At 52.1% G+C, this 13,520-nt stretch overlaps 1 protein-coding gene across 1 annotated transcript; it reads right to left on the bottom strand.

Moving 5' to 3' along the window:
• Window positions 1-561: 561 nt before the first annotated feature.
• Window positions 562-12,778, bottom strand: SMTNL1 (smoothelin like 1). The gene is made up of 8 exons (XM_004051174.4): window positions 12,727-12,778; window positions 7,434-8,167; window positions 7,052-7,184; window positions 6,888-6,939; window positions 4,761-4,916; window positions 4,450-4,564; window positions 4,145-4,296; window positions 562-838 (listed from the first exon to the last, which is right to left on the bottom strand). Exons 2-8 carry the CDS (start codon window positions 8,163-8,165, stop codon window positions 694-696), a joined length of 1,485 nt encoding a protein of 494 aa, XP_004051222.1. The 5' UTR covers window positions 8,166-8,167; window positions 12,727-12,778; the 3' UTR covers window positions 562-693.
• Window positions 12,779-13,520: the final 742 nt, after the last annotated feature.

The following is a 13,520-nucleotide window of genomic DNA, read 5'->3' as shown; positions in this document are numbered from 1 at the left end:
GTTGTAAGCTCCTGGAATACTGCTGGCTTTTCAGAGATAGAATATGGGGTGATTTGAGTCAAGGAAGTCACCCAGATCCCACTAGTTTCTAGAGAATCTTCTCCAGCTCCTGCCCTGGACTCCCCTAACCTGAGAAGAAGTGTGAAAAGAGGGGAAGATAACCAGAAGAAGTGCCACCAGAGTCAAAATGTAAGTTTGTTTTTTATTTTTGGCGACCACTTACTGAACACTTGAGTAGCAGGACTGGACAAAGCTTTTTGCCCATTTCATTATCTCGTTTAACTCTCGCAACACCTTCATAAGGTTGGAAATCTCATTATCCCCTTTCAGACTGTAAACTGAGGCCCAGAGAGGTTAACTGTATGTGTCACACAGCTGGTTAGTGGTGGGACCCAGGCCATTGTCCTTTCCCAAACACCTTGCGCAGTTTTTGAGACCTCAGCAGGTGAGGAATCCCCTATGGCCAGAGTTTATTATCCCAGAGTGCAGAGGTTCCTGGGCCAAGTATGGAGAGAGCACTGAGGGGCCAGACAGGATTTTACAAAAGTACTTTTAATGCAGTTAAAACCAACGCCACACACCCTTGCCTAAGCCCCTGGCTCTGGTGCCTCCATGGAGCAGAAGGGAGCCCCCGGGCTGTGGCTGGTGAGCTGGGCACCCTGCCCATCTCTGCCCACAGAGCCAGTCACCTCCTCACTTCTTCTTGGTCTTCACCAGTCCTTTCTGCACGAGGCTGCGGTACAGTTCCTGGATGTATGTGTAGACGCACTTGGAGTCGGGCACAGCCAACCGCACCATGTCATCCACGTCCAGCAGCTGAGCACAGTCAGCCAGTTTCCTAAGGAATGGGGTGGAATGAGGAGCAGAAAGTCAAAGGTGAAGGATATGGGAGCCAAGGGGATGGGTGCAGGCAGCCCAGCAATGATGAAGCCCATAGGATGGGCTGGGATGTTGGGGCTGGGAGATCATCTAAGCCAATCATCCCATTATATATCTAGATGAGATAACTGAGGCCCCAACAGAGTTAAGACAAACCCAGGCCAGGTGCTGTGGCTTCCTTTAGGTAGGTCACAGGATGTAGACAGGTAACCCCAAAGCCAACACCAGTGAATAATTCAATAATGAGTTTTAGGCCAGGCACAGTGGCTCACACCTGTAATCCCAGCACTTTGGGAGGCCAAGGCGGGAGGATCCCTTGAGCTCAGTAGTTCGAGACCAGCCTGGACAACCTAGTGAGACCTTTTCAGAGAATGGGAGCTTCTCCAAAAAATAAAAACAAAAATTAAAAAAAGACTCAAACCCAGCTGGGTCTGATTCCAAGCCCACATTTTCATTGCACTTATTGTCCTCACATGGGAGCAGGACCCTCTGGTCTCTAGTTCTACATTAGCCCACCACTTTCACATGCGTGTGTATCTGTCCTCTGGAACCGGGGAGCTTCTGTTAGACCAGGCCCCTCAGGAAGAATTTAAAGGGGCCAGGTGCGGTGGCTCATGCCTGTAGTCCCAGCACTTTGGGAGGCTGAAGCAGCTGGATCACCTGAGGTCAGGAGTTTGAGACCAGCCTGGCCAACATGGTGAAATTCCATCTCTACTAAAAATACAAAAATTAGCTGGGCATAGTGGCAGGCACCTGTAATCCCAGTTACTCGGGAGGCTGAGGCATGAGAATCACTCGAACCCAGGAGGTGGAGGTTGCAGTGAGCTGAAATCATACCACTGCACTCCTGCCTGGGCAACAGAGTGACACTCTGTCTCAAAAAAAAAAAAGATAAAAAAAGATAAAGGACAGAAACCAAATCCTAGCCAGAGTCCTGGCTTGCAGCTGCAGCATCTCCAGGAGCATCACTCATTCAGTCTCTATGTACTTATCAGGAGCCTATTATGTGCCAGGCCCTCTTCCAGGCTCTGAGAATTCATCAGTGAATAAAACCAAAACTTCTGCACTCTCATGGCATGGAAATTCTTGTGGCAGGAGACAGTAAGCAACACACAAAGTAGATGGTACATCAGATGGTGAGAGGTGCTAAGGAGGAAAATAGGGCAGGAAGGGAGACAGGGTATGTTCTTATGTTGGAGGAGATCTGGTATTTTTTATAGATTTTTAATGTATTTATTTATTTTTGAGATGGAGTCTTGCTCTGTTGCCCAGGCTGGAATGCAGTGGCGTGATTTCGGCTCACTGCAACCTCTGCTTCCCGGATTCAAGCGATTCTCCTGCCTCAGCCTTCCAAGTAGCTGGGATTACAGGTGTGTGCCACCATGCCCAGCTAATTTTTGTATTTTTAGTAGAGACAAGATTTCACCATGTTGGCCAGGCTGATCTTGAACTCCTGACCTCAAGTGATCCCCACGCCTTGGTCTCCTAAAGTGCTAGGATTACAGGTGTGAGCCACTGCACCCAGCTGTGGTATTTTTTAATAGGGTGCTCAGGGTAGGCCTCTTAGAGTAAGTCATGTGCACATCTGGGGAAAGGAGTCCAGGCAGAGGAAACAGCAGGTGCAAGGGCCCCAAGGCAGGAAAGCTTGGTGTGTTTCAGGAGCTGCTGGCACTTAGCAACAAGTCCTCTTTTTCTAACTTCGCAGCTGCCCTTTGGGGCTCTGTGACACCACTGGCTTTGCTGAGGCCGATAATCTGAGCTAATCAGTGTTGGGACCTCATGCCCACCTCATGCTTTATCAGGTGCTTCCCCTTGGACGTTCTCATAGACTCCTCCCCTCCATCCTCAGCCAGCAGAAGAGGAAGCGGAGACTCAGAGTGTTTTGGTGGTTTGCCCAAGGCCAAAGTGAGCAACACAACCCCAGGGGCCTGTCTGACACCTCTGGCACCCTTTCTCTGAAGCTGGGTCTCAGCAGTCCCTGCCTACCAAAGCCAGCCATAGGTGCTGGCATAGGAGAAACCAGGGCCCCAGAGGAAATCCTCCCTTGGGGCTGAGACTGCAGGGCCAAAATCCACGCCAGACTGGGAGCTGTGGGAAGGACACACACTGGAGGATTTTGGAGAATGGGACAAGCTCCCTGCAACCAATGCAGTGCCCCATGGTTTTGGGTTAGGGTGCTGTCCCTCTACGTGGGAGAGGCAAAACCTTCATTCCCATTGAGCCTGGGGAGTGGGTGGGGAAGGGCTTCGCCACTGGGGGCTTCGGCATTGGCCACTCCCTCCCCTTATCCCCGGACTCCATGGGAATCGGAGGAGAGTTCTGGAACGGGCAGTAGGGTGTGATGGCTGTGGCAGACACTCTTTCCTCTTCACACTTAATCTTCACAACAAGCCCTGTGGTGTGGGGCCTCTAGAGAGGTTAAGCCAGCTGGCGAGGGTCACAGAGCTAGGGAGAAGCAGGGAGGATTCAAACCCAGGCACCTCAGCTTCTATTCTCCTCTCTCTTTCTCCACACATCCCCACAACCTCCTGGGCTTTCAGCTGCCTGATGCCTCCTGTCGGCCTGTCTTTGTCATCTGATGACTCCTCCCACCTTCCAGTGGCTCTGCCTGACTCAGAACCAGAGTCCAGGCAGCTGCAGGAGCAGGACAGTTGGTTCACAGCCTGCAGGTCAGGAGCACTTGGTGAGAGCAGAGCTGCTTGCCCTTCTGATATTCACTTAGAGCTGTAAGTCCAGACTGCCAGTTTCCCTTTCATTTTTTAAAATTGTAATTTTTTTTTTTTTAAGACAAAGTTTTGCTCTGTCACCCAAGCTGGAGTGCAGTGACTCAATCATGGCTCACTGCAGCCTTGACTTCCTGAGCCGAAGTGATCCTCCCATCTCAGCCTCCCGAATAGCTGGGACCACAGGTATCCACCACCATGCCCAGCTAATTTTTTGATTTTTTGTAGAGATGGGGGTCTCACTATGTTGCCTAGGCTGGTCTTGAACTCCTGGCCTCAAGCGATTCTCCTGCCTCGGCCTCCCAGAGTGCTGGGATTATACAAGTGAGCCACTGCGCTTGACTCAAGCAGAGATTTTTGTCTTTTTCACCCACTGCTGTATCCCCAGGGCCTGAAACAGTGCCTGGCCCTCAAAAAATGTCTGTTGGATACATGAATGTGTGGCACCAGCATCGGTGTAACTGCCTCACTACTCAACCCCTGTGAATCCAGTCCTCGCCTAGGCTCCCATCCAGCTCTGCCAGCCCATGGCTGTGGCTTACTCTGCTGTGGAGAAGGCCAGGGTGAAGTTGTGCCGGCGCTTTGCGGGATCCAGCTCTGCGTAGTCAAAGGCGTCAGGGAAGAACTTGTGGATGAGGGCACAGAAGGCCATACCACTGCTCCAGCTGGAGGAGAAGTTCTGGATGTCCACGTGCTATGGCAGGCAGGGCACAGAGGAGGCCTCAGTGAGGCTCAGCCAGATGGCCTGGACTTGGCCCCCTTCCCACCCTCCCACCTTTTGGGGTTTGCACCACTCGGACCCTCCCTGGACCCCTGCCCCACCCACGCAGCTCTGCCCCATGCCCACCTCATATTTTTTTGTCATGGCTCGGCACCACTCCAAGAGCATGTTCTTGACACCACCAATGGCTGCCCCGGCTGCCTTAGTGTTCCGGAACAAGGCCGTGGGGCCGGAAGCTGCCCTGTGAGGGGAGAGGGGTGCAAGGCCAAGCCAGAGAGGCAGGAGGCCATGAAGGGCCCCACTGGGAGGATCCCCAGCCCCCAGGTGTCAGTCCTCCTGCCTTGGCCTGGGCTGTTCCCACTGCCCCTGAGGCCACCCTCCCACCAACCCAGGGTTCCTACGGGAAAGCCCAGCCCAGCCCCTGGCCTGTGTCCTACCCGCCAAATTTGTCCACGATGGCTTTGCGGTTCTGTGCCCGGGGCCCCCGGGGCCGAGCGGGGGCTGATACCCTGCGCTCTGGTGCCTTCTCCTTCTTCTCCCCTGAGGGAGGGGACTCAGGGGGACTCTGGGGCACGTCGCTGGGTGAAGACTCACTATATGGAGAAGTCCAAAGACGTGTGAGAGAGGCTGGGACCAGCACTGCAGGACACAGGGAGGGGGCTGTGGGGCCAGAGGGTGGGCAGCACTGCAGTCTAAGGGGGTGTGTGCAGCTGTGCCCAGCACTGGGAGGACATTGAGAAGGAATCGTGAGTCTCAGTCTAACTTGGGGGAGAATGTGGTCTTGTGAGGACATGTGGGTAGAGCTAGGACACCTCTGAGGTCTGACCTGAGTTTGGAAGATGGCTTTGCTTCTCCTTTTTTTTTTTTTGAGACGGAGCTTTGCTCTTATTGCCCAGGCTGCAGTGCAGTGGCGTGATCTTGGCTCATTGCAACCTCCGCCTCCCGGGTTCAAGCGATTCTCCTGCCTCAGCCTCCTGAGTAGCTGGGATTACAGGCGCCTGCCACCACACCCAGCTAATTTTTGTATTATTAGTAGAGATGGGATTGCACCATGTTGGCCAGGCTGGTCTCAAACTCCTGACCTCAGGTGATCTACCCGCCTCAGCCTCCCAAAGTGCTGGGATTATAGGTGTGAGCCACTGCGCTTGGCATGACTTTGCCTCTTATTTGCTGTGTGATCTTGGGACTGTCACATTGTTTGAGCCTTAGCTTCCTCATCTGTAAAATGAGGACAAGAATACCTACCTGCCCTACGTAAGAAGGTGAATGTAAAGCATCCAGCTGTGCCTGCTGGGTGACTATTCACTGGTTATCTTTCCCTAAGAAAGGGACAAGGAGGCCAGGCACAGTGGCTCATGCCTGTAATCCCAGCACTTTGGGAGGCCAAGGTGGGTGGATCACCTGAGGTCAGCAGTTCAAAACCAGCCTGGCCAACATGGTGAAACCCTGCCTCTAGTAAAAATACAAAAATTAGCCAGGCGTGGTGGCGCGCACATATAATCCCAGCTACTTGGAAGGCTGAGGCAGGAGAATCGCTTGAACCTGGGAGGCAGAGGTTGCAGTGACCTGAGATCGCACTATTGCACTCCAGCCTGGGCGACAGAGCAAGACTCCATCTCAAAAAAAAAAAAAAAAAAAAAAAATGGGGGGAGGACAAGGAGGCAGATTTCAGCTCCAGATAATCCTTCTAATGACTGAAGTTGTGCAATGGCAAGCATAAGCCTCTTATTTTATCCAGCACCTGCCACAGACCAGGCACTGGGCTAAAGTGCTTTGCACTTGTTACTCATTGAAGCCTGAGAATAATCCTACGAGGTAGATACAATTGCTATGCCCACTTCACAGAAGAGAAGAGGTTCAGTGACATGGCCAAGGTCACACAGCTGGTACATGGCAGAACCATTGTCCCAACTCAGGCTTTCTGATCATGCTTTTTGGATGACTGGCACCATGGAAACATGTTCAGCTGAAAGATAAGGAGCTCCTGGGAAGTGTCAGGGATGCCACAGGGCAGACTTCAGCCATGGCATGGGAAGTGGACCAGGTATCCTTCGCGCTCCTTTCTGCCTCTGGTTTTTTGTTGTTGCTGTTGTTGTTGTTGTTTTGAGAGGGAGTCTTGCTCTGTCGCCCAGGCTGCAGTGCAATGGCGCGATCTCGGCTCACTGCAACCTCCACCTCCCGGGTTCAAGTAATTATCCTGCCTCAGCCTCCTGAGTAGATGGGAGTACAGGTGCCTACCACCACGCTCAGCTAATTTTTGTATTTTTGGTAGAGACGGGGTTTCACTATGTTGGCCAGGCTGGTCTCGAACTCATGACCTCAGGTAATCCACCCACCTCGGCCTCCAAGAGTGCCGGGATTACAGGCGTGAGCCACTGCAGCCGACCATGCCTCTGGCTTCTTTTGTTTCCTGGGCTCTGCCCTGGGATAGGAAGCTGAATGCCAGGAATCCTCGAATATCTTGAAATCAGGTGCTGGGGGAGCCCAGACTCAGTTGATGGTGGACGCTGAGGGAAGCAGGAGGTAGGGGGAATTGGAGCTGGAGCCCCAGAGTTTGACATTACCTGGCTGAAGGACTGGTCTGTCCGGAAGCTACAGAGTCTGGACCCAGCCCATCTGGAGGAAAGTGAAAGGAGGGAGGGAAGCTGGGGCTACCCATGACATGCTCCTTGCGCCCCTCCCCCAGGTGGCCTCTGCAGCATCCCATGGGCTCTGGGCTCTCACTCACCTGTGCTGAGGTTGTGCCCCTCCCCAGTGGGGCTCTCAGGCCACTCCTCTGGGGAGCTGGGAATCACCCCTGCCCCTCCCTCTGGCTCTTTTTCCACGTCCTGCTCCTGCTCTTCGCTGGGACTGCCTGGCTCCTGGAATGAGCATGATCTGCGTGAGCTCATGGTCACACAGCACCTGCCCTGGCTTCATGAGGACTTCAGAAAGATCTGAAAGGCAGCCTGGGACTACGGTGCTGCACTCCTTGTCCCCCCTCCCCCACCCTGGGCTCTGGAAATCATCAGGAGGAAGACTGGACTTTCCCAACTGACTGAAGCAGAGGGGGCTTGCTTCCAGAAGCAGGAGACGACAGAGCCTCCTTGCTCCTTTCCTGCCTCACTCACTGCCTCCTCTGCCTCCTCCGCCTCCTCTTTTGCATCAGCCTCCTCTTTTGCACCATGTTTGGCCTCCTCTTTCCCATCGGGCTCCTTGGGTTCAGCCTTAGCCTCATCCTCCACAACAGCCTTCTGCGATTCAGCCTTGGCCTCTTCATCAGTAGCCTTCTCCTTGGGTTCAGTGCTGCACTCTTTCCTCTGGCCTGTCTCCTCCTGAGAGGCTGTCTTGGCCTCCTCCTCCTCAACTGTTGCCTTAGGTTCAGGCTTGTCTCTGTCATTGGCATCGTCTTTCTGCCCAGATTCAGGTTTGGCCTCTTTCTCCTCAGCCTTCTGCTTCTCAGAGGCCAGTGTGCTCTCCTTTTCCTCAGCTTCTTTGGGTTCAGATTTGGTCTCTTCTTTCCTGCCAGTCATCTCCTGAGAAGCTACAGTGGTCTCTTCCTTCTCACCATCCTCCTTTTTAAGTTCAGCCTCAGCATCCTCTTTCCCACCAGCCTCCCTCTGAGATTCCACTTTGACCTCATCTAATCCATTTGCTTCCCCCTGGAGTTCCGCTGACATGCCATCCTCGGCTGGTGCCTTTTCCTGCTTTCCTGACTCAGTGGGAGGCCCCTCATTGATGGCCTTTCCAGCTGTGCCTTTGGTCTCCTCTGCAGGGGCTCCACCTCCTGACATCTCAGGGTTGTCCGCAGCTGGGGAGATGGTGGTCCCATCCTCAGAGGGCTTCCCTTCCTTCTGCTCCATCTCTGGAAAGAGAAGACAAGCAGACCTGGTCATGCCCCAGCCCAGCATGAGGTGAAGACCCCACCCTCAGAGAGCTCTGGCCTGGGAGTCAGGAAGTCCGTGGTTCAGTCTTGGCTCCTACTTGGACATGGGGCCCAATCACGAAGGAGAGAGAAGTGCTTCCTCAAAGCTGGGATGGTTGGGCTACATTGACATGATGTTGGATGGTGTTCACCTGATGCCCCTCTGTAGGTTCTGGCTTTGGCTTTAAAGAACATTGAATCACATAATGCCTTTTCAGTCATGTTGCCTCTTTTTGATTAAGCCACTGAGATGGTCACGATTTTATTGTATTATTTATTTTTTGAGACAGGGTCTTGCTCTGTCATCCAGGCTGGAGTGCAGGAGCACAATCTCAGGTCACTGCAACCTCTGCCTCCTGGGGTCAGGTGATCCTCCAACCTCAGCCTCCTGAGTAGCTGGGACTACAGGTGCTCACCACCACACCTGGCTAATTTTTGTGTGTGTGTGTGTGTTTTTTTTTTTTTTGTAGAGATGGGGTTTTGCCATGTTGCCCAGGCTGGTCTCAAACTCCTGAGCTCAAGCAATCCACCTGCCTCGGCCTCCCAAGGTTCTGGGATTGCAGGCATGAGCAGCGCCTGGTCACAATTTTATACTGGCATCCTAGAACACCTATGGAACAATTGCTACTCTCCCCTGAGAGCCTAGGCAAGCAGAAGTATCTAGATAGAATTGAATAACACCATTTTGTTTCCATTGTATTTATTTTTACAGTTACTTTCTATCTCTGGTAAGTGGTATTGAGTTTCCATTTCCAACAGTGATACAGTGTCTTTTAAAAATACATTTACTGAACTTAAAAATCAGTTGATTCAAAGGAAGCAATTCAGGAAACTGGAATATAGGCGGTGCAGATGTAGCAAAATTATAGAGGTGGTGTATAAAAATGGCTGAAATTTGGGAACCCCAGGGCCAACTGGTCTCTGGAGCTTTGCCAGCTCTGCCAGCCTGTGGTTTTTGGAAAAGGTGGGCCTGGGCAAGGAAGCATTTCCTTGAGTGAAGAATGGAGCCGTACTCTCCCTGGCCTCTGCTGGGCAATCTGACTCTCCAACTGCCCCCGGGAGCATGGGGGTAGATTATGACATCTTAACTCGGAGTTTCCTATTTAAATACTGTATATACTGGAGGATCTACAAAAACAGGTGTGTGGGGGCCCCGGGTTAGCTCCTTCATGCTCCTGCCCTTCTTGGGGGGTGTAGTTACAAAGAAAACAATCCCCAAATAGGGCTCAGGGCATGACTCAGGCAGTAAGAAAAGTGGACACTCCTGTCACACACTAAAAATACCCCCTGCCCTTGGCAGTACCATCTTTCTCAGTGATAGTACCGGGGGCACCTGGGTAATTGGGCAGAGGACAGGAGGCAAGAAGACAGGAACAGGGCTCTGTTCCCACCACCCACTGGGGTCTTACCCAGAGTCCTGGGGTTCCTGAATTCGATGCCCTCACTATTTCCTAAAAGTAGGCTGGGATTTGTAAAGATGCTCACACTGTCCTCTGATTCCTGCTAGAGCCCCTTCCTGGTTCAGCGGCTCCAGCAATGTCTTAAAGTAAGAGTGAAGATGACGCCGGTCATGGTGGCTCACGCCTGTAATCCCAGCACTCTGGGAGCCCGTAGCGGGCAGATCACAAGGTCAGGAGTTCGAGACCAGCCTGGCCAATATGGTGAAACCCCATCTCTACTACAAATACAAAAATTAGCTGGGTGTGGTGGTGGACGCCTGTAATCCCAGCTACTTGGGAGGCTGAGGCAGGAGAACTGCTTGAACCCGGGAGGTGGAGGTTGCAGTGAGCCGAGATCGCGTCACTGCACTCCAGCCTGGGCAACAAAGCGAGACTCCGTCTCAAAAAAAAAAAAAAAAAAAGAGGGAAGATGAGCCGGGGGAATGGACACACATCAGCAGAGATGCCGGGAGCTGTGAAGTTGTGGAGCTGGCTGTGACCTGCCTCTTCCAGTCCCCACTGAGACCTGAGCAAGTCGTTTTCCCTCTCTGGGCCTCAGTTTCCACTGACAATGATGGGGTTCATCTGGATCAGGTGCTCCACACTGTGTTCTGTGGAAAACTAGGGTCTCCCGTGACATGGATAGGGTTTTCTGTGGGGTTGGGAGAAAGGATATTCTCTGGCTAAGTTTGCTCCACAAAAAAGCCTACTCTTTACCCTCTTAGAGATATACAGTTTCAGCCAGGCATAGTGGCTCACGCCTATAATCTTAGCATTTTGGGAAGCAGAGGTGGGAGGATTACTTCGGCCCAAGAGTTCAAGACCAGCCTAGGCAACATATTAAATTCTGTCTCTATAGTAAAGAAAATAAAATTAAACAAAACAAAACAAAACAAAAACAGATATACAACTTCATTAGCATTTAAGTAGATTTTAGAAACCAGATAGTCAAGAAACGTAAACCTTGCTTAAACTTCATTTAACCTGCTTTTCTCCAAACCTATTTGACCATGACTTTTTTTCGTCCCTTTGTTTTCTTTTCTTTTTGCTTTGTTTTTCCTGAGGAGCATCTACCACTCTCTCTAGCAGCAGAAGAAAGCATGGCAAATGCTGGTCTAACACAATCCCTTCCCCTCTTCCCCTCTGCTCTTGTTTGGAAGGTGATATGGACTAGCGGTGAAAATCATTGATTCTGGTGTCTTCCTGTGATGGGATCTCAGCTCCCATGGGTTACTAATTGTGTTAACCTTGAGCAAGCTATCCATCCTCTCTGTGTTTTGATTTCTGCAGACAACAATAGGTCCCATCCCATAGGGATGGTGGAGGATTAAGGAAGCCCATGCTTAGAAAATATTTGGAGCCAGGCATGGAGGCACATGCCTGTGGTCCCAGCTACTCAAGAGGCTGAGGCAGGAGGATCACCTGAGGCCAGGAGGTCAAGCAGTGCACTATAATGATGCCTATGAATAGCCACTACACTCCAGCCTGGGCAACAAAGTGAGACCTCAGTTCTTAAAAAAACAAAACAAAACAGGATTCAGAGGCATGCTTGGCATGAATGAGTACTCAGCACCCATCAGTTTGTATGATGTGGGTTGGCTGTGCCCAGCCCTGTGCCAGGGCAAGGTCCTGACCCAGCCTTGAGGGCATTTATCAGTGAGTCAAGGCAGAGAGAACTGAATGCCAGTAGGATGATAACAAGCCCTTTTTATACCTCAAAGTATGACACTATTTGGCTAAGACATAGCTGAGTGCTCCAGTCATCTTTTATTTTTAAGAGACAGGGTCTTACTCTGTTGCCCAGGCTGGAGTGCAGTGGCTCAATCATAGCTCACTGTGACCTCTACCTCCTGGACTCAACGGATCTTCCCACCTCAGCCTCCTGAGGAGCTGTGACCACAGGTGTGCGCCATCACACCTGGCTAATTTTTTGTTTTTTATTTTTTTTATAGAGATGGGGTCTCGCTGTGTTTCCCAGGCTGGTCTCAAACTCTTGGCCTCAAGTGAGCCTCCTGCCTCGGCCTCCTAAAGTGCTGGGTTTATAGGTATGAGCCACTGAGACTGGCTGCTCTAACCATCTTTCCTTCTGTCTACACGCTGCATACTTAGGGTGGTGGAGGGGAAGGGTAGGTGCACGCACGCGCACACACACCTCGGCTATCCTGCGTGTTTATCACCTCAGCTTTCCACCCTCCAGGCTTGTCACAAATAGAAAAGGAGTGAAGATGCTCAGAATGCTGAGAAACCAGGACGCCACCACCCACCCCCAGCATTCACAGCCCTACAGCAGTTTACAGCTTATGCTGCGGAGGCCCTGCTTTCTCTTGGTCATTTCTTGCTCCGACCCTTCAGAATAGGTTATTGGCCCCATTAGGGAGCCAATGGGAATTTCAGGCTCAGGGAGTTGAAGTCCCTTGACCAAAGTTATAAGACAAATGGCCTGGCTCTATCTAGAATCCAAGTATCTCAACTTCCACTCCAGAGCTCACACCACTCAGCCAGGGGCCCTCCCTTGGAGAGGCCGACCTCAATTGCTTAGACTAGGGGTATCCAATCTTTTGGCTTCCTTGGGCCACACTGGTAGAAGTAGAAGTGTCTTGGGCCACATGTAAAATACGTTAACACTAATGATAGTGGATGAGCTAAAACAAAAATTGCAAAAAAAAAAAAAATCTCATAATGTTTTAAGAAAGTTTATGAATTCATGTTGGGCCACATTCAAAGCCATCCTGGGCCACAGGTAGCCTGTGGGCTGGACAGGCTTGGCTTAGACAGTCTACCCCCCAACCCAGTTTGACTCTTGAGACTCCCAAGGTCCCCTCCCCTGCTCTGTGGCCTCCTCGTGGATGGCCACTTGCAGTCTGCTCTGTAGGTGCTCTGGCGCAGGGCTGAGACCCCAGGCATCTAAAGAGAGTAGACATTGTGGTGGAGAGAATTAGAAAGGAGCCTGGATTTCTCCAACTGGGAGGCCCTCCTGGGAGGCTCTGGCCCTTGGACGGTGGGAGTGAGAATTGGCAGATGGGGAGGGACCCTTAGGAAGGGTCCCAGGGCTTCTCCTACCTGTGGGGCTTCTGCCTGTGGCTCGGGAGCTGTCTCTTTCCTCCAGCTGAGTGGCCTCACTCCCAGGCTGCCTTTAAGCCCCAGTGGCCTCTAGCCCCCAGCTCTTTGGTCCCGCCTCCCCCCTTCCTCTCCCTCGTCCACCCCACCCCCACTTCAAGAGGCTTGGGCTGCCTGAAGAGCATTGTTTACTGGCCTGTTGGTACAACACTTTACCCTAGACTGGGAGGCTCGGATTTCCCGTGGAAGATCTGACAGGTGGCACCTTTCAATCACGGCACGTCCCTCCCGCCCTGAGCCTGGCAGCATCCGTCCTGTGGTCACCTTTCTCCCCAGTGGACTCTCCTAACCCTAGGGACCTTGACAACCATCTTCAGGACCCATTTGGAGCATGGCCCTGGCCTCCACTGCTCATCCAGAGCCCAGGCGAGGCCTCTTGTGCTCCCTTCACACCCGCCCCGCCACGTTCCTTACATAGCCCCTTTCCCTCGTCCTCAGACAAAAGCAGCTGCTTAAGGCTGGGCTAAGGAGGGGGCGAGTAGGGCAGCTGCCAACACAGGGGATGTGTCTTGGGGCTCACAGCTGACTGAGAGATTTGGAGGGGGAGGGGCAGAGAGGGCAAAAGTGATGGGACAAGCTGACGGATCACTGGACGGAGCCTGGAAAATACAAAACTCCTGAGTTCTATTTTGAGCTGAAGTGACAGGTACACAGTAGGCTCTGAACACATTTTTATACTGAACTGACATTTTGCTAAGAAAAAACAAAACAAGCCTGGGCATGGTGGCTCATGCCTG

The sequence above is a fragment of the Gorilla gorilla genome, chromosome 9 (genome assembly GCF_029281585.2).
Source record: "Gorilla gorilla gorilla isolate KB3781 chromosome 9, NHGRI_mGorGor1-v2.1_pri, whole genome shotgun sequence".
Taxonomy (NCBI): Eukaryota; Metazoa; Chordata; class Mammalia; order Primates; family Hominidae; genus Gorilla; species Gorilla gorilla.
Note: the sequence above shows the minus strand (reverse complement) of the source record. Positions and strands in the feature narration are given on the sequence as shown.